Source organism: Python bivittatus, unplaced genomic scaffold, assembly GCF_059951505.1.
Source record: "Python bivittatus isolate LINGU-HERP-01145 unplaced genomic scaffold, Pbiv_v1 ctg000850_np1212, whole genome shotgun sequence".
Taxonomy (NCBI): domain Eukaryota; kingdom Metazoa; phylum Chordata; class Lepidosauria; order Squamata; family Pythonidae; genus Python; species Python bivittatus.
The window spans coordinates 50463911-50485317 of record NW_028277112.1 but is presented as its reverse complement, the minus strand read 5'-3'; the positions used below and the strand labels follow the sequence as shown (position 1 = coordinate 50485317).

At 34.6% G+C, this 21407-nt stretch overlaps 1 protein-coding gene across 2 annotated transcripts in view; it reads left to right on the top strand.

Moving 5' to 3' along the window:
- The window catches only part of MLLT3 (MLLT3 super elongation complex subunit), a 135387-nt gene extending 116148 nt beyond the window's left edge, over positions 1-19239 (top strand). Inside the window, exons 7-12 of one of the 2 annotated variants that reach the window (XM_025164600.2) lie at positions 2616-2694; positions 5559-5691; positions 7996-8092; positions 11182-11253; positions 11641-11712; positions 16310-19239. In XM_025164600.2, the coding sequence (XP_025020368.1) occupies positions 2616-2694; positions 5559-5691; positions 7996-8092; positions 11182-11253; positions 11641-11712; positions 16310-16441 (585 nt within the window). In that variant the 3' untranslated portion in view covers positions 16442-19239. The remainder of the gene's footprint in view (positions 1-2615; positions 2695-5558; positions 5692-7995; positions 8093-11181; positions 11254-11640; positions 11713-16309) is intronic. The other variant, XM_007424946.3, reaches the window with a different exon arrangement.
- The last annotated feature ends 2168 nt before the right edge of the window (positions 19240-21407 follow it).

Here is a 21407-nt window from a genome sequence, read left to right as displayed (position 1 = left end):
AATATGACGATGCTTGGTGGAACGATAAAGTAAAATAAATTGCAAATAAGAAAAAAGTCTATAAAAAGATTATTGCTGCAAAAATGTAGAGAAGAGAAAGCTAATGTTTAATTTGTAGAGAGAGGAAATGTTAGTTACAAAGAATGTAGTCAGAGAGAGCAAGGAATGATTCATATTGAAAGAGGCAGAGAAAATGCAGAGAAATTTTGTTTTCCATCAAAATTCGTTTTAGAAGCGGATAAAAAAGACCTAAATGAGCCTCCGGTAGAGAAATTTGTATGGGAATTATAGCAATATGTTGAAGCATTAAATAAATGATATAAATGTTAGTGTTTAGGGAAAAAATGAATTTAAAAAGTTACGAATGCTGTGAAAATGTTGAGAAATGATAAGGCTGCAGGTATAACTGGAAAAAAAATAACATTTCAATGTGATTTAGTAAAAGTGTAGTTATTCAACTTCTTTAACTGCATCTACAGTTGAAATGACACTGTTATATTTTTCCCTTGTACAAAGTGAATGATAACAAGAATGAATGTAACATTAGAGGAGAATTACTTTAAGTATTCCTGGTAATATGCATGTTGGAATTCTCATTGAAAGAATTCAAGAGGTGACAATTAACTTTTGGAAGTACAGTGAAGTTTTATACCAGGCTGAGCTGTGCAGACTAGAGTTTTGCATTTCAGTGGGATATTCAGAAAAGTATGAATGTAAGGAAGTTTATTGTATATTTGTTCATTTAGAAAAGGTACGACAAAGTGAATGGCTTTACTTAAGGAACGTACTGCATGAATATGGTGCTGAAGGTTGGTTGCTGAGTATGCCAAGAGCAGTATATGATGGAAGTAATAAAGCATGCATGAGAATAAATGGAATGCTTAAGTAATGATTCAACATTGATGAGGGAATAAGTGAAAGATGTGTGATGTAACTTTGGTGGTTTACTCTATTAATTGATAAATGTATAAAAAATACTTGCAGTGATGCTTGAGATATAGTGATTGGAGATGTAAATGTGTATGCAGGCAACATAGTGTTGTTGGCTCAGAGCTTAAATGATTTGCAACAAATGTTAAGTTGTATGATGCAACAAAGGTTATAGACCTAAAATTAATGTATCAAAGACCAAGGTAGTTGCACTTGACAGCAAAGATGTAATGAATGGCTGTAAGTTTCCTATAAAAGGTAAAAGGAAAAAAAAAAAACCTTCTAGACCAAGTAGATGAATTCATGTGTTTTGATAGAATGCTTACTAATGATGGGGAAATGGAGAAACTTTAATGCAAATGCTGTTAGAAAAGAAGAGGATATATGTGGTTTATTGCAAGGAATTTTATGCTTATCAAGAGAAGCTAAAATGGGCATGCTGCTGCCCATTTTGTTATATGGAAGTGAGAGTTGGACATATCAGGAAAAACATTAAAAAGTTGAATGCAGTGGGATATTGAGTACTTAAGAAGCATGTGGTAGAATGATAGGTTCAAGAATGAAAGGGTTCTGAATGGATGTAGACTGAATACAAAAGTGAGTGACCAGTAGAAAAGAAGTGAAAATGTTAAAGAACAAAAGGCAGTGTATGAGTGTGGTAAAAGCAAAGGTGGTTTGCAAGCATAAAAAGATATGGAGGAGTGAAAGATGTAATTAGATGTCCTTTTCTTTTTCTTATCTCCTGCCTTTAATTTCTTTTGCTCATTGTCTCTCTTTTCCCCACTTTGCATAATATTGTTTACTCTGAGAGTTAATAGCATGATGGATTTGTACATATGATTATGCACAATGGAATTATTTGGTGCTATTATGCTGTCATAGATACCTGCAGTACAATACATGCACCTGTAATATGTAAGAATTATCCTCATTCCACCTACCTAGCATGAAATAGTTTTAAAACCATTTGCTATTTTCATTTTAGCCAATCAGGTTACTTGCCTTGTCTAATCTTTATTCTGTACTCTGGTTGGCAGCAGGTCACCATAATCACAATCAGGAAAATATAGGCCTTTTCTTGTGTCATGGTTTCTGTTTTTTCCTACAGTTTCCTTCTATATTTTGAACAGCTTTCTCCAACTGGATATTATCCAGATAAGTTGGCTGGCCAACAACCTGGAGGATTTCCAGCAAATGTAGCTGGAGGGCCCAACTTATGGAAGGCTGGCGTGGCCTTACTGAATCAAGGTTCACTGATAATGTGATTAAAAGATTAACCAAAATTGGACATATCCACAATTTATTGCTAGACCATTGTATAAGAAATGCTTTTGTATTTGGGAGCTCTGTAGACATTCATTAAATGAGTTTGCAACTTGTCTGTGCATAGTTGTTCTGTCTTGACTCTTAATAGTGTCCCCATTGTCTCCAAAACCATTAACGGTTCTTCCACACATAGTGTACAGGATGAGAAAGAAAGCTTGCCCAGAGTGGATGGTGTCTTGTTCTATCGCGTTACCGAGTGAGAGTGTGTTCTTACTTGCTTTTATTCTTGCAAAGTAAATGTGACCATTTATCTTTGTATTTTGTTTGTTTGTTTTTTTCTTTTTTGGAGCAAGCAAATGAACTAATTTTATGTTTTTATTTTGTTTGTCTTGACTCCTCTACATTTCCTCCTTACCAAGTCTGAGCAACCCAGCCCTGCAAGTTCAAGTTCCAGCTCTAGCTCCAGTTTCACACCATCTCAGAACAGTCGACAGCAAGGTAATAATAAAAAAGAGGGTGGGGGGGAGGCAATTGCTTGGATGTGCAGCAAAAAGGATAGATGGTATTTTTATTTTTTAAAAAATTAGATGGATAGTTATCCTACCAGGGATAGCTCTAGGAAGCTTCCTCCTCTCATTTTAACTATGCAAGATAGGCTGAACTGACAGTGAATCATACATAATAAGAGCTTGGTAGCTGAGTGGGGATTTGAATTCTATTCTCCCCACTCTTAGGCTGACACTAACATCTTTATGCTGCAGTGACTCATAAGTCATAAGATTTACTTGTTAAAGTCTGAAGTAGTTAGATTCTGTTCAGCATTATACTTTTCTTCAGAAATCAAGCAACTGTATTTCTAGTTACTTTAGATAACTAACCTGGCTGTGTCCCAGTAGAAGATGACAACAGCATAGCTGCATAAATAAGCAAATGGCTTTTTGAAATAACAAATGCACATAATTGGAATTAAGATGTATTTTGCATGATACATTTCATTTAAAAAAGTAGTTCCTCCAAGGGCTGTCAACCTTGGCAGAAATAAGTAGCAGTAAACAAAAGGACCCAGAACTTCTTTCAGTTTTTAAAACATCATTTTTTAAAAAGGAGCAAATAGATTTCTTAGCCTTTATTGACTTTGCCTAGACACTGTGCAGTCCTGAGGAAGTTAGGTTTTAAACCTGCCAAAACACATTGCTGTAACCAGTCTATATTTAAATAGTTGAGAGAGTTCCTATTGTGTCATTCTTACTGTAAATAGCACAGTGTCTACAATCTTAACCTGTTTCTTGAAAAGGAAAAAAAAAAAATATATACTTAAACTTTCTTCCTGGAAGTATTCAGCTCTATTTTGTTGATATTTCTAAATCTCTTCTGACATTTTTTTTTTCTGCAATGATTATAAGAAAATTCTTCCTTTGCCAACTGATGACTGCTTTCTAGGGAACATATCAAAATATATACAACTTCCATGAGAATATCACAAACTATTGTGTTGTTGTTGTTGTTGTTAAATTTATATGCCATTCTGCTCCCAGAGACTCTGGGCAGTTTACAAATTGTTTAAAACATGAAACAAGACAATAAAAACAACAAGAAACAAAAAAGGTAGAAATGGCAGAATAATAAACCAGGTGGAAACAAAAGAAGACAGCCTATCTTTCTTTTAAGCAGAGACGCCCTTGCAAATGAACGAAATCTTGATATCCATTAAGTTAAGCTGTTTTATCATGCTTGCAAACTTTTGTTCCATTCATACATTGCATTAAGCCATCATTTGTTTAATCATGATTTGTTAAACAACACATTGTGGTTTAGCCACAGTGGTTGGATTGACATAGCATGCTAAGCAAACACAAAGAATTATGGCTTACTGCAAAGTATAAACCCAGCCAATGACTATGATGTGAGTCCATTAAGACATGGCTTAACTGGAGTTACCAGAAACAAGTTCCCTGTACAGCTTCTATAAGCCATGTAGGAAAATCTGGTTTTGGAGGGTGGTATGCAGTTTTTAATCTTTTCCTAATGAATAACTACAGCCTAAGTTTGGGCTGTAGTTTTTGCTTTACACCTTGAACATACATCACTAGCATTTATCCCATTACTGTAGTGTATTTTAACAATTATGATTTTGCAAGAAACCCTGATTGTGATTATTTTATTTATTTAAAATTTATCCTTGTGCTTCTTTGTTTCAGCTATCTTGAACATTGTGAAAGGCAGAGTATAAATTAACTTGATTAATCAGTTTGTCTTCAGATCATATAGATCTTTGCCTTTCTAAATTAATTAATAAAAATCATTAGTAATTTAACCACGACAACCAGTCTTTCAAATTGTAATTAATTGTAATTAATAACATCACTAATACTGATATTAAAAATTAAACTACTCCATAATGCTATTATTATTATTTATTAAATTTATATGCCGCCCATCTCCCCCCCCCCCCAAATCTGCTGTTTTTTTAGTGGCAGAATTATTTTCAGAGCTTTGTCTCAAAAATTAGAAAAAAATATTTTTTTCTTCCTGCTTCCCAAATTAATCTTCTTAGAATTAACATTTTTATTTCCTTCTGAAAACTAATGCTTCTGTGTAGATGTCTTTAATATTAATAAAATATGTTAACGTTTTAAGAATCTAATCCTAATTTTTTTTTTTTTAATACAGCTTCATTAGTGAAGCAGACATAGGAGGAGGCGTAGGACCTCTATCCAGTTCTGGAATAAAGATAGGTCTCTTCTATTGGAATTGACACACTTTATACATATGAGCATGCAAAGAGCTGGCTTGACCTGATATTGACCTTAGACTAAAGAAGACAGCTATATTCTAAGTAGATCAAAAACAGGCAGACAAAGAATGCCTTGGCTAGAGCAAGTTGTAATCACAGTGATTTATTAGACTATGACTTTCAATACATGGATTAGCCTAGCAAAATGTACTGTTACTATGGTCTCTTTAGATTTTTCTGGTATAAGATACCTTTAAGGGTCTTTTATAAAATCTTATTTTGCTGTGTTTTGTTTTGTTTTAAAGATGCATTTGGTTCTGTAGAAAGCCAACTTGCTTTACTTAACATTCCAAGGGGCTTATTCTGCAAACACTTAAAACACTAATCTCCTTGTTGACAGAAATAATCCTGTTTTAAGTCAACTGGTCCTTGAATAAATTTACTTTTGTTTAAGCATTTGCTTCATAAGCTCCCCCAAGCAGTGCATCTTTTGTTTAATGATCAGATCCTCATTTCTCCTTTCTTAAAATTTTTGTTAAGACTTGTTTTATTATAAAGCTAACAATAAATACACTTGCAAGTGAATTCCCATTGTTGAATCGTGTCCCTTTTTGTTTTTATTCACCAGGTCCTTTGAGGTCTATAATGAAAGATCTGCATTCTGATGATAATGAAGATGAATCTGACGAAGCAGATGAGAATGACAATGACTCTGAGATGGAAAGACCTATAAATACTCATGGAGGAAGTAGAGTGCGCAGGTTAGGGATTAGAAAAATAAATTCCAGATAATTTGACAGCCTAAGACACACCAAAGCTAGTAGAGATTTTTTTTTAAGGTTTTGGGTTAAGGGAGAAATATTTATTAGATTAATAAAAACAGTGCATGTTAGAAAAGAAAAGAAAACAATATGCAAGGATTTAAGGAAATTTTAAGCATTAGGAAGGAATCTGGGAGGTCATTTTAAAAAGCTCAGCTTGCCCAGAAAGAAGCATAAGATCTCCTGCACTCCATTATGTAGTGAACTTGGGGGTTTTTTGCTTTTCACTCTTTGGGCCATATACTGTGACTTAAATAATTCAGGGAAATAAGTTGAACATAACAGAGTTTTAACAAGGGCTAATTGGAAGTTTTCATGTAGGAAAGGATATTAAATTATCAGTTATAGGATGGGGAACACCTGTCTTTGTGAAAGTATTTGTGGAAAACTTTGAAACTCTATTTGATTGCCACCTTAACATAGAGTATGATGTGACTGCAAAAAAGGGGGGGGGGCAAACATGGTTTTGAACTGCATCAACTGAAATATAATTTCTAATTCATGGGATGTAATAGTTCCATTCTATTCCCCACTTGAGTACTATATCTAGTTCTGTGTTCCAGAGTTTCAGTGCAATTCAGAGAAATTGGAACAGATGTGAAGAAGCACAATGAGGGTGAATAGGGGACTGGAAATTAAGTCCTATATGGAGAGGTTGAAGAAATTAAATATTTTTAGCCTTCAGAAAAGGGGGAATATGATAGTCCTGTTCAAATATGTGGTGTCATATAAGAAGGCCATGACCTATTTTCTGTCATCCCAGAGGTCAGGACATGGAATAATGGTCTTGAGTTATGGAAAATAGACTTATTTGAAGTGGTGCGTAGGTGGCTTCTTAACAGATAAATGGTTTGACCATGAAACTAATTACCTAAGGAAGCAGTGGGATCCCCTTCACTTGGCACACATTTTTCGAGGATGCCTTAATTTTGTTTCCTGCCAAAGCAGGGGACTGAGCTTCAGGACATAAATGGCCATAGATCTATGAAATTAGAATGTTTTGCCCCAGTGTGCTTCACTTAGGTACTGTACATTAAACTGCACTTGCTATTTTAATATTCCCCTAGTTTGAAAATATTCTTTTGGAGCTCTTTGCTAAGTAACTTGAAGCTGTCAGCAGCAGACCTGATCACCTACTATACATTTCTAACTTCCAATTTGTGAACAATTAAAAACATTTGCTCCAGTACAGTTCCATGCAGACCCCACCACTGTCTCTCCATGATGAACATGATATTTATTCCTTCTGCTGTTTCTTAAATAGTTACAGTTCATACTACTGTACAAAGAATGGGTCTGTATTTTTCTTTATTTTCAGAATAAGGCCCTCTTTCCCCAACCCCATCATTCATTATTTTTAGAATGCTAAGGGGAATGTACTATTCCCACCACCCTACCATCGGCAAAAACAGTCTTTTCCAGAACTTGTTTATCTTCTGATCAAACTACAGTGAAACTTGATTTAGCTGGATGCAATGGACAATTTATATCTGGACATCCCCTTCAAATAATGGACATACCCCTTGCATCCAAAACAGTCCAGACAAGAGACCTCCCAAAAATTCTCTACCTAAACGTTAAATTTATCTTATTTTCAGCAATTTATATAATGACATAATTATATATTGCAAATTATGTAAATTAAGTGATTTGTGTTGATTTATTTCATTTTATGGTAATGACAAATGGTATCATTTGCATAACGTTGTCATTGCATAAATGACGTAAATTGCTCAGATGATATAGTTGGTGCTTTAACGGACATTTGGAAAGAACAGATACCCCTGCCTTCTGAATCAGGGTTTCAATGTACATCTTACGCATAATGTGGAATATATCTCACTTTGGTATAATTTATTCAACTCAAATTGCCACATCAGAATATATATCTAACAGGCTGACAGACTTGAATTATAGGCATGGGCATTAAGGCCTTGAAGCTTATATTGGTTTCAAAATGTATCCTCAAACATCAGAAAGTGACTTCCTGAGGTACAGGCAAATAACAATTGAAAGCTAGTGGTTAAATTTAATTTTTTAAGTTGGCTCTTATTTCTGATATCTTAATATGCTGTCAGTAATCTCAAATTCCCAGTCATGATGGATAAGATGTGATGGTCTTGAAAATATAATATAGGGTGTTCAAAATCTGTAATAGTTAGGAACACTCAAACCTTCCATTTGTGTATTGACCAAAGTCTACCTGCTGCTTACCTTGTTCATTCCTATACCTTTTTTGCTCAGGGTTAGTCTAAGTGATGGAAGTGACAGTGATAGCAGTTCTGCATCTTCACCTCTACACCATGAACCTCCACCTTTATTAAAAACCAACAATAACCAGGTAATGTGTTTTGGCATGACTCCAGAAGTATCTGTTGCTTAAATTTTCCAATGAACATTTTTATTTTCCCAACTTTTTGAGTCTTCTCTTGTTGTGTAAGTGATTAGTGTCTGCCAGGTGGAGAAGAAACGCATTTAAAGGAAAGAGTCAGACCTTCAGTTTGTAGAGACCTTTTAAAGAGTATTGTTGAAACATCCTCTAGAAAACATGTTGCTATTCCTTCGTTTGCTTAATTATAATTATTAATGTTGTGAAATATGACATAGTGATGCTATGGTAATATCTCTTTTTAATATTTGGTGTGATTCAGCTGTTGTGCAGATCAACGATAATAAAGATACTTTGAAATGTTGTAACAGGAACCATAATTTCAAACAACAATAGAAAAAACAGTGTCAGTTGTTATGTGGATGAGCTGGGTACATATCTCATGGCTGCTTAATTGTACCCTATTTTATAATAAATTGTTTGGATTGAATTATAAAGATTTATACAATCCATTTTGGGACTGATTGTTGACAATAAAACCTGCATGTTCCCTTCTTTGAGGAATAAATGTATTATAATTGTGCACACTTTTCATTTCCTTTGGGGGGGGATCTAATTTTTCCTCTTATCAACATTGTGAGGATAGATCTTGATTATGTGAGTTTCTTAGTCTCATTGGGAGCCTGTTTGAATACAGTAAGTGAGGCATAGCGACAGGACAACTTTCTCACTCTCCTCAAGCATTCAGGCTTAGTTTATAGGGATTTTTCTCCAATTCAAATAACTTGGACAGAACAAGCTGAGGAGTCCTTCTCCTTTACATGTTACTCGCTTTAAGGTCATGTTCCCACTTGCTCCTGACCTAAGCATGGCATAAACATGCTCTTGCAACATCTTTTTTTTTCTTTCAAATACACAAGAGGTTGCCTTCATTTTAACCCAGCCAATGAATGCGATAGGCTCAAGATAGTTTTAGCTTACCAGTATTAGTGTTCTCCTTCTTTATTTTGACACTGTCCAAGAGGATTTCTCAAGGTGTGCAAAATCTATTAGGGTCTGTCACCCAGTATTTTGGAGGGACGTTAGATGGCTGGAAGAAGCAACAAAGAGAATAGGGACTAGCCGCGGGGACAGCAAATGTCATGCTGGTATAATTTTCTGCCAACTTAGGTGGGTGAATAGCAGTATAACTTGACAGAGGAGAGTATTATGAGATCTTTTTAAGTAGAAGAGATGTTGGAGCCATATTCCCCCCTCCTCTACATACACAGGGCATGGATATAGTTTAGGAAGGCCTAAACAGACAAATCAGGGTCCATGCCCAGTGAGAGAACTTCAGGGGTTGATGAACCACATGGAATTATGGCTGTTGATGAAATATGCTTTCCAGTAGATAAGCACATGGATCTTCCTTCACATAGTTAATATTAGATATATTTGAAGTGGGCAGTGACCAAATTCAATAAACTTTACTTGACTGAGGACTCAGAACTTGCATGTACATTATCTTACTAATCCTGGCAAGAAAACTGCTGCTCATTTTCTTATGTTTCAATTTCAAACACCAATCAGCCATTTGGATTTGAATCATTATTTAATCATTTGAAGTTTATATTCTCTAATTGTAGTCAAATAATCAATAGCCATAGCTAATTATGTGTTTTTATTGTTAGGTATTACCTAACATGAAATAGTTTATTGATCCAGCTTATTTGTGTTGCTAAGATACTACATTATATAAACTGCTAACTCTTTCCAGTTTATTCAGACATTACTGAATTTGCTTTGTGCTGTTACAACCCAAAATATTTTCTGGAAAAAATCATTCCAAAGATATGTGTTAAAATGTATTTACATTTTAGTTTGAGATACATGCCATTGATTTCCCCCATGGAGCCTATGAGGTGTGCTCTGATACATCTCTGAGAAAGGCTAAGCTATTAATTTCTATCATTTTAAGGATTACAATTTATGATGGATAATTAGAATTGTTACTTTCCATAAGTATAAGTACTTATAGTAAATGCAGTATAAAGCGATCTTTGATTCAGCTATTATAAATCAGCCATACCTTTAATTTCATTGGAAATTATCTCAAATTCATTACTTTTCAACATAACCATAAACATATCCAAAAATGACATTTTTTCAAGTAGTGTTATATGTACACTTGAATAAATTTAATCAGCAACAACCTATTGTTGTTATTTAGATTTGTTTTAGTCTCCCCATTCCAAAAGACTCTGTATTCTTGACACTTGGGCCCCAATCCACATAAAGTACTCTGTTAAAGTTATTGATTTTACTAGAATGGAAGAAAGAATATGTGTAGATCAGTGCCCATGAAACTGTTCTGGAAATGGTAGATCCTTCTTCAAAGGAGAATTGTATGCAAAACAGTTTACCTTGCTATGATCTGTAGACTTCAAGATATGGATATAATTCTAATATTGTAGGAGTTTAGAAACAAAATTCATCAGTATGTTTTTTCCGACATAACTACTTTAAGTAAATTTGGCAGTTAATCTTGAATTTTAATTGTATTAAAATTAATAATTATTTAACATTATTTAAAATTAATTGTATTTTAATTAATATTTATTCTTGTTTTACTGTAAACTGCCCAGAGTCACTCTTGAGTGAGATGGGCAGTGACTAAATTTTAAATATAAATATAATATAATATAAATAAATAAATAATAAATTTTACATTATACTTACATGTCAGTTTTTCTCAAAAATTACTACTGTTTACATAAAAAATGTATAATTTTATTAAGGTACCATGACCTGTTTTAAAGCTAATTTCTAAAAATTTGGCACATTTATTTGCTGAGTCATTACTGTACATTTCTTCCACTAGTATTCATTTAGTTAATAGTTGTAAAGCCTTTTTCAGTGTTCAAATTTATTTATAATTCTCTCTGTTGCTTTAATTTCTAGTTTAAACTGCTTTTAAGCTATGTAACATGAGATATACAGTAGATACGGTTTATAAATTGGCTCTAAACCAGAGAACAAAGGCATTTGACCACAATAGTTTAAAATTTTTAGTTTTAGATCTATAATGTCCTTAAATATTTACTCTTTTCATTTTCTAGATTCTGGAAGTAAAGAGTCCTATAAAACAAAGTAAATCTGAAAAACAGATTAAGAATGGTGATTGTGATAAGGTAAGTAGGAAGAAAAAGCAATCTTTGAATCCTGCTTCTACAGATTAGAATCTAAATTTAGCCAGAAAAGCTAATTGAAATCAACAGGTCTACATAAAAGTATGTATTTGTACATATACCTATATGGAAATAATGACACATAACTTCATAAAATATTTCTTAGTTACTCCCTTAGCATTTTGTATTCCTACATATATACTGTGTATATCCTACACATTGGGGGAGATGGGCGGCATACAAATTTGAAAATAAATAAATAAAATAAATAAACAAATATTGTTTATTATTTTGGTGAGATCATATAGAATTGAAAATGTTTGTGGGCAAAGCCATGAGGTTTCACAAACTATGATTTGTTGGTTTTAATCTGTAATTATTTATTTTCAGGCGTACCTTGATGAATTAGTTGAGCTTCACAGAAGGTTAATGACTCTAAGAGAAAGACATATACTGCAACAGGTGAGGACTTCTATGTCTTTTAAACAGTTTTTGCCAAAATTAAATTTTTATTAAAAGTCTAAATCTAAATCTGATGTTTCAACAGAAGCATGCTTCACACCAAAATGAATTTCCTGAATGTTTGATGTTAAATGAATTCACACAATTCAGACTTCAATTTAGTTACTGAAATTTGAATTAGGTATTTTTATTTATTTATGGAGTTTTTGCATTACTGCCTTGATGTGGTTCAATGGTAAAACGGTTCCTTTTGTACGGAAATTAATGCTTCACTATAAGAATTTTAAAATGCAGAGTTTTCAGACTGCATTTCAAAATATAATTTCAAAGTAACAATAATTTATATAACAACTTTTTATTTTGCATATACTGCACCTAAGCACTGCTTCAGATATTGCCTTCTGTAATTAAAAAAAAAATCATTCCCCAGTATAGTACATATTCATCCTCTCTGTCTCTGTCCTACATACAGACACCCCAAATACGAAAAGATATGTCTGTAAAAGCAATTATGTATCTGTTTGTTTATTGCAAAAGCTTTGTTCTTATATATTTTCTGTAGTGAGAATTGCAGTTTAGGTTCATGTCCATCTTCGACTATGGAACTAAGTGCGTGGCTTCAACCTACCTGTCTTTACAGTTGGAGAATAAAATGAAGGAGGACCTTCATATAAGCTAACTTTTGCTGGGGATACACACACACTCACATACTGTACACAGCAGTTCCTCCACCCCATTCATTTAAAACTCTAGGCCTAAATTTATCATGTGATGAAGCTACAAAAAAGTGCAGACTCGTTTGATGATTCTCTGCAGGCTGACATTCTCTCAAATTAGTGCTCAGCTGGATCAAATGGTGTGAGTCCATAGGCTCTACATTTGGGGAATAGGGCCTGGTTAGTCATAATGCCTGAAGTGGGGATTGATTATCAATTACTGTTCCTAAAGTCCTTAAAATCAAAGCCTACTACTTGCTCATCTGAGTGTCATGGTAAAGATAGACTTAATGTCAAGATAACATTAACTTTAGGTGACCCCTAAATCAGAAGATGCTGATAACATTGTAGGAGACTTAGATGGACTTAACAAAATAGGAGACTATTTCAGATCTTAACTCACTTGGTAGCTTATCATTTAAATAGCAGATTGTTGTGAATTAAATAAATATATTTTATAATCAATGTTAACCCTTCCCAATATGAAGAAGGAAAAAACCTTCTTCATGTTGTTTTTTAGATTTATATTACCAAGACATTTTTTTTCATATTCTTAAAGACTAAAAGAAAAACATTATTAGCTAAAATTCTAAACTTCTATATATATTCTGTTCTAGAGGCATTTAAGTTGCTACAGCAAGATTGATTGCAGCGAAATTAAGGGGGAAACCAGAGTGTATAAACAGAACTATATATTAAACAACAAAGTATACTGTAGCTCACTTATCAAAAACAGATAAAACTCTCTTGGACTTTGCATCCTGCATCTTCAGCTGAAGTATTTTTTAATGTGATTTTAATATTGATAATCTGAAATCTTGCCAGCTATTATTTTAGATTAAGAACACAAGTGCTAATATAAAAACATGGTTTCCTTTGGCAGGTGGTCAGGAAAACCTCTCAAGTTTTCTTGGTTATATTCTTGATCTGTTCTCTACCTCTGTTCAATGTAAAGGTTCATCTCACTTAGTTGTGATACTGGGACTATATTTCCAAGAGGCTCTTATGAAGAGTAGGGTTCAAATGTTCATGCTGCTTTTAGTTAGGAGCTTTAAAAGGATAGATAGTAATCAAAAAGCAAGATTTTATTTCTCATCCCTCTAAAGAGTACTGTGTTGCTTAAAAATGCATCTGTTAACACTTCCTAACAGCTTTTGAATTCCTGAAATTTATTATCAAGGGAGTTAATGGAAAACCCTGTTTTGGCAGAGTATCACAGGAAAGCATATCAAATATAGATCCTTCTTTAAAATAAAAAATACTTCTGAGAGTTTTTTCTAGAAATCTTCATGGACTGGTTTATTCAGCCAGGGATGAAGCATATTTTAGAATTACATTCCTAACTCATTACTTCGACACAGACTGTGGAGTGTTATAGCAAAAGTTACTATATAAATCAGTGTGGCAGGAATAAATGAATGTCTGGTTTAAACATGGTGCTTCGCAACAGGTTGATATTTAATTTTTAGTAATGCTGTATGGTTCACATTGTGGACTGGTTAAAGATTTCATTACCTCTTGCTGATCTAGATGCACATGGCTGGAAATCTATAGGCTTATTTACAGTTCCAGGTTATTCAGATGGGCTATCTCACCAGAATTGTTTGTTTTTTATTCCCGTAATAGTATAGCTCTTATTGTTTCTATGTCCTTCAGTCCAACATGTTCCATGGTTCTGCTGATCCATGAGTACCAAAAGCATATAAACCCATTGGCTGCATTTTCCTGTATATGCTTAGTTCTCTGTTCCTGTTGTCTTGCTGGAAACAGATGACTGCAAAACTAGCAGAATGCTTCTTTCACTGAAGCATTTCACATGTTTCTAAGCAAGGAAAGAATGAACAATTTTTCGGCGGGGGGGAGATTTAGAATTTTGGCAGGAACATTTAATAGTTTTAATAACATATTCTAGTACCTAATTTGATTTCAGTGATTTAGTATTACCAAACCAAATGAGGAACACAATTGTTAAGCATGGGCATGAATCTAAAATAGATGTTAAATATTCCAGTAGTGCATGAACATTTTCAGCAACAGTTTGCTTGGAAGTTCCTAATGCATTAGACCTCTGGTCTGTGACACAAATGAACATTTAAAATATGGTTCAGTTGCATATAATAACAGAAAACCAAAGTGTGACCACAATATGCTTTCCCTTTTTACAACTTGGATCAATTTTCCATGCTGCTAGTTTCAGAGTTGTATCTTACAACTAATGTGGTTCATGCCTTTAGTTTATATAAACCTATTTAACATCATTTCCATCCAATAATATTTTCATTCAGTGCTGAAAATAGGTAAAGTAATATTAAAATGGTGCATCTCTGAATCTACTTGCTTTGCTTTTAGAAATTAATTCATATGGACTAGACACTTAACAAACCTGATCATTTGATTTAATATTCAAGGATAATGTTGCAGTCAGCAGGGATTTTCTTGGGCAGTTGAACAATGGGTTAAAAAAAATTGAAACATAAATATGACTGTGGGTGTTTTAATGGAAGATTGAATAAGCATTGGTAAGATCATAAAAGATGGAGGAGTTAGCCAAAGCAGTATGAATCAGGGTATGTGAAGAAGACCCATCTTTTAAATGCAAAATCAGGCTGCTAACTGGTACTGTGTTCACTTCCTGCTGTGTTGAAAGATCTGCCCTCATTGTCAGTAGTTTTGTAGGCACAATTTGAGATATTGGCTTAATCTTTAAAGCCCTAAATGGTCTCCCCTCACTTTGACCCTGGACAATAACACCTTTCACCTTTGAAAGATACTCCCTTTTCCAAGCCTCACTTAAACATGGAAGAATGAAGTTTTCCTCTGTCACTCCCCAATAATGGAACATTTTCCCCCAGAAGTTTTATTTGCCCCTCATTCTGGCAACTTTTAGAAAAAGATTTAACCTACCCCCCATCCCATATAAGGTTCTATGTGTTTTGTTTCGCGTGTGTTACTGCATCTTTCATTGTGTTACTTTTATCTTACTTCTACTGTGGCTGCCTACTTGGATATAATGATGGGAGAAACATGGAGTAAATAATATTTCCACATTTCATACCATACTTTTCCACCTATTCCAAAGAGGGCTGCTAAATATATATGGGGATTGTAAAGTAAGCATATGTTAGATTATGGGAATAGTTTTAATTCATAGGCAAAGCATGTGCTTTGCATGTGTAAGATGCAAAAATGTAGTCTGTCCTCACCTCAGTTAAAAAAGATCTTGAATAGAAGAAGGAGAAAAGGCCTCTGGGTGGAACTTAAGAATACTGCCTGCCTGATGTAATATATTGGGCTATAATTGTCATCTCCAACACATTTGAAGGGCACTAGTCCAGAGATGGTTTGAGTAGAACATAGTAAGCTACATTATATGTGAGATATTTTCATGTCAGCAAACAGCATAATCAAGCAGAATCACAACTGAGCATATGCCAAATAAGAGTTGCTGATCTGTTGTGTTAATTTACTACTTCATTTCTCCAGTAAGACACTTGCCAGGAGAGATCTGTAGCAATCTATAAAACGTTTAGAACATTCTGCCTGATTTAAGAGAGATAAATGATGAAAAAACTAAGAAAGGTTATAACAAGAATGAGGGCTATTGCTGGCATTTCAGATATCGTGTTCAGGGCCATGGACAAAGAAATGAATGGGGCACGTTTTGGAGCAGTTCTGGGATCCACGCTCAAAGATTTAAGAGATGGTGCGCTCTAGAACCAGATTGTATTCTCCTAAATTATAACAAAGGGAATGGAGAGAAAAAAGGCTTCACTTTATTTATAATGTTTAGTACAATTTAGTGCTATATTTTATCTGAAAATCTTAGAGATGAGGCGATCATAAGTATTTAAATTTAACTTTTTTTTTTTTTTGAATGACAGATTGTAAATCTTATAGAAGAAACAGGACATTTTCACATCACAAATACTACCTTTGACTTTGACCTTTGCTCACTGGACAAAACCACAGTTAGAAAATTACAGAGTTACCTGGAAACATCTGGAGCATCCTGAGGACATCAGTTGTGGCTGCATCAAAAACTGTGCTCTTTTTTTTTATGGGAAAAAAGAAATAAAACATTCAGAATGATGCAGCCATGGTGCAAAAACCCCAACAACTCTCTTCAGCTTTATTTTTTTGTTAAAGCCAGTTCATCATCTCTTGATAAAGGAGAAGAAAAATGACAAGCCTCAGCGAATTACTCTTCTCACCAAGGAAATGCTCTGGAAGAGTTAGCCTGGATAGCCTTGAAAAAAAAAAACACTTAATGAATGTGTATGGTATCATGTGTCTCTCTCTGTGGTACTCCAGGCCACAAGATAAATGCATGTTCAACACACTGCCTTATTACATAACTGATCTATTTATTACTGCATATGCATATTCTAACGTCCTTGAGGGAATGACACTACCAGATGCTACAATGTCCTGTGTCTCATGAATGCTCCTTGGATCCAGCACACCACCATCACAGGCCTTCTGACCTTACTCTTGCTTTGATGCCACTTTGTCTTGACCTTTTGCTAGTATGATGTGAAAACCCCCCACATTGTTTGGTTTCTGTTTCTGTGAGTCCCCAAAACAAGATACCAGTTGTGGGGCAAGGGCAGAAAAATCTCATGTCCATCTTTTTTTTTTTTTATAATGTTCAGTCTGCTGCAGCAGGATGGCCCCCCAAGCTATAATTACAGATTCATCTTGGACCATGGTTACAAAATGCACCAAAACAAGATCCTGACCTACTTTCTAGCTTTTATTAGGGGAAAAAGGACACAAATGTACCAATATGCTATCCCAATTCAGAATTGCTTTCCCATCAACATCTCTGTGTCTGTATTAATGTTATATTAGAAATAAATATAACATTATAAGTAGATGTTTGCCATAAGAGGAACACTAGTCCAGTTTTCAGTAGAAATACTGCAGAAAGTCCTTGATTTGGAACTATTTATTGCCAGTGCGCTGAAAATGATTTCTAAATTTCATTACTTGTTCCATACTTTACATTCACTTGTAATAGGGCTGTTAATTAAATGAATTAACTGATTAAACAGATTAATTCCAACTGCATAATCAATACATATGTTTGGATGTGAATAAATGAATTCTAAACCACTCCCCCCACCTTTTTTTTATTTCTACATTTATGTATGTATTGCTCTAGGGACCATCTTAGAACTTGTATTCCTTCCCTTTTTTTTTTTTTTGGAGATGAGAAATACTTCTTCCAATATGGTATCTGTTGTACCATTTTAAATTCTTGAATTATAACATTATGTCTTTAAAAATCAGCCACCCAAAAAAAGAACATTTTTCTTGGATGAGATTATTCACTACACATTGCTGCCCTAATTTCTAGAAGTATTTTTCAATTTTGAACAAAAATGCTTTCATAAAACAAAGTAAAACTCCATATAAAGAAAGGGCAGAAAAGAGGCCTTCTCTTACAGAAGCCATTTAAGTAGGGATTTCCAGTGATATCCTGATAAAAGATGTTGCTTAAGAAGTACTTCTGGATCTGAAGGATTTATTAGCCTTTTCAAAATAATCTCTGCTTGAAAGGCTGTTGTATTTCCAGTTGCTGCTTGGTTGCCAGATGTCATCTGTTCCTACAGAATCATCCTGCAGAAACATTTTGTGGCTTTCCTTGTTCTATGCGCACAGTATGTTGCAGTATGAAAAATTAAGTTCATTGTAGGGTTATTTCTTCATAATCAAATGGGGATTCTTAACACTGTTTCTTTAAGTCCAAAGAAATTATTTCCTTTTGTGTGTATGTATGTGTGTGAATGTGTTTTTTTGGGGGGTTTTTTTGTTTTGTTTTGTTTTGTTTTTGTTTTTAAATTAAGATATTTGACCTAAACTATGGAAAGTCTACCTTAGGCTTCCAAAAGAACAAGTGTACTTTTCTTCAGTAATGTTATGACTCTTATTGATGATTGGCATGAAACATACTTGAAGTGTTATGTTCTTTTTTAAGTCCACCTGTTAATGTGCAATTGTTGGGATGGGAGGTTTTTGAAATCTTTTGACATAAGGCATATGATGTGATCTTGGAGCGTGGCAGGGGATGTCTGAGTGGGTTTTTTTACATTTTTGTTAGCATTTTTATATGAAATGTTTGAAAATCTAAAGGCTATCTTTCACTTTTTTTAATAGTGCACATTCAACACGATTCATTTCAATTGAGCACAAAATGTGTGCTTTGGGGGAGGGGTCAATGTTGACTTTTCTAACTAAATTTTGTGGCAAAAACTCTTGAGAGATCGTTGGAAGGAGCACAGGCCAACATAACTTTGACTATATATTGGACATGTGTTTTTGTTCTTTGTTTTTAAGAAGGCAAAATAAGTCCTTTGAGCCACAAAAAATAGTAGCTGATGTACAGAATTTGTGGGGGTGGAGGGGTTAACTATGTAAAGGGAATATTACTGAAATTACAGTAGACTCTTAACTCTGACTTGCATGTAGCTCATCAGTCATCCTTATAAAATGTTAGTTCTCTAGTTTGGTGAGAATGAGGATGGAATAAACACATTTCAGCTGCATTTGTGTATTGAAAGTGAAGAGTGTTTTCCACAAAATTCTGGTAGAATAAGAGCTGGTAAGTGGTGTCCTTTTTTAAAAAAAGCAATTTACTTTAGTTATTTTGTATGCTGAAACAAAATAAATTCTTTTTCAATTAATTTCAAATAGTCCTATTTTTCTGGCAAAGAATTCATTCTCACTGCGTGAAAGATGATCATTTAGGGTTGGTAAAATGATACAGCACAAGATCTAACTTTATGACAACTGTGTTATTCTCTTGTAGTGTCTCATCTGAACCAGAACTCAGAATCTGTATTAAAAGCCACTGTTTTGTCCTTATTGTCCTATGTTGACCTTTTTGAGTGAAAATGAGAATATTTCTCACAAGGTTATTAATACACAATCTTGATTGTCGAGTCAAGCTGCTGGAACCAGAGTTTATAGAGAAGGCATGGATACTGTGTTCATGGCTTACTGTCCCAAATTTAAATAGCCACTTTGGTGCCCTTCACATGAATTGGGTTTGTAATTCCCAGAATCACACATCTGAAAAGCACCAGTTTGGAGACAGCTGATGCAAAATGTAATATTCATCTATTTAGCATCAAAGCCGGCTATATCACCACCACATCATTAGAACAATAATTAGTTATTGGGATTGGAATTGCAATAGTGCAGAACTTTGGTGATATCAAGACATAAGGATCTTATACCAGTCATTAAAGGGGTGAGTCCTTTGATGTGTAATTTCTGCTTATTTACATAGCAGTATACATTAAGGCTATATGAAAATATCCTTTAGAAGTACAGTTCATATATTGTAAATCCAAACACTAGCTTGTTCTGTGCCAAGTATTTTAAAGATTTCCTCTTTCAGCATTAATCTGATGTAGATAATTGCTTTAATTCAGATGAGTTAACAGCATGGTAAGAAAATGAATGCTACAGAGAAACATGCCATACTTAAATATCTTTTGTCTGGAATTTCACATTGAGGTTATGATGCTGTGCTTTTTCTATCTTCCTTTTCAAGAGTGCTGTTTAGCCAATTCAGTCCAATCCATGCTACTGACACAAAGCCCAAACAATTTTTCCTACTCTGCCACAGGGTTCACTTCTTTCCCCTGTCCTGTTCAACATCTTCATGAGACTACTGGAAGAGATATCCACCAGATCAGGAGGAAGTATTCTCAATATGCAGTTGATACTCAGTTATGCATCTCCACCTTGGGCTTGATGGCAGATGTGGTAGAAGACCTGGCCTGGTGTCAGGAGACTCTCAGAGTCTGGATGGAGAAAGATAAGAGATCTGTCTTATCCAATTCCAGCCCGAGTAAAATAGATGGGCCATGTTGCCTCCCTCACTTTCAGCCTCAAGTTCTTCTAAACAATGTTCTCTGATTCTGTTATCACTAGTCTAGCCATTGGTGGACTCTCCAGTTTGAACTATTCAGTTTTCACGAACTTCTCTATAGATTTGGGAACCAGTCTTGAAAAGAGATAGCTAAAACCAAGACCTTCCACTATGGTCATCTTATGCCTGCTCTGCTTACAAAAAACATCTCTCTTCAAATTTGGCACTAAGGCTTTCGTGATCCTGGGCAGTAGGACCCATACAGTATCTATCTGTATTCTTGTATACAGCCCATCAAGCTGTAGAGCTTTGTGCCTTAAAAATATTCTTCTTTATTTTTCATAGGACAAAATAGTCCTAAAGTTTCCACTCAACTCAATGGAAGTTGCCTATCCATTTCCCCAAACTCTCAACAGCATTGGAATTCTTGCCTTTTGCCTGAATCATGCAGCTTAATTCTAACAGGACCAGCCTTTATTCTTGGTCTTCCAAGGTCTGTCTAAAGAGTACGGACATTCCCCACAGGGTTGCTCCAAATGGACAGTGGTAACCATTAAGCTCTACTACAAGCTGGGAAAATAGCTGTACCCCTTCTAATCTGTGCTCACTCCACCAAAGCAAAGACAGCCTTCCTTTGGGACAATTCCATACTGGACCTGACTGATGGAGCTATGTGAACTTAACTCCAACATCATCTGTGGCTATTGGATTGGACCACAGCTTCCAGAAAGATGCCACTTTGGCAGGAACATTCAGTAAATCAGTGGGCAGTTAGCCCTTAGTCATTGATTGGATATATGTCTTGATTCTGGCTTTGGGAAGATTGCTTGTATAGTGACAAACACTGCTTCAGCTGCAGCTACATTGTGGTTCATTGTATTAAATATATCCCTTTCAGTTCTGAGAGGAAGTATGGCAAAGGAATGGGCATAAAGAAATACAATCTGACATAATGTGCTATCTGTAGCACATTGAATAAACCACCTCTTAATTTCTCACTTGATATATTAACAAGCCTATTAACCATGTCTCAGACTTTAAAGTAGCTGTCATGGAGGCTAGAAATGGTTGATGAAAATAGCAGCTGCTTAGTCTGA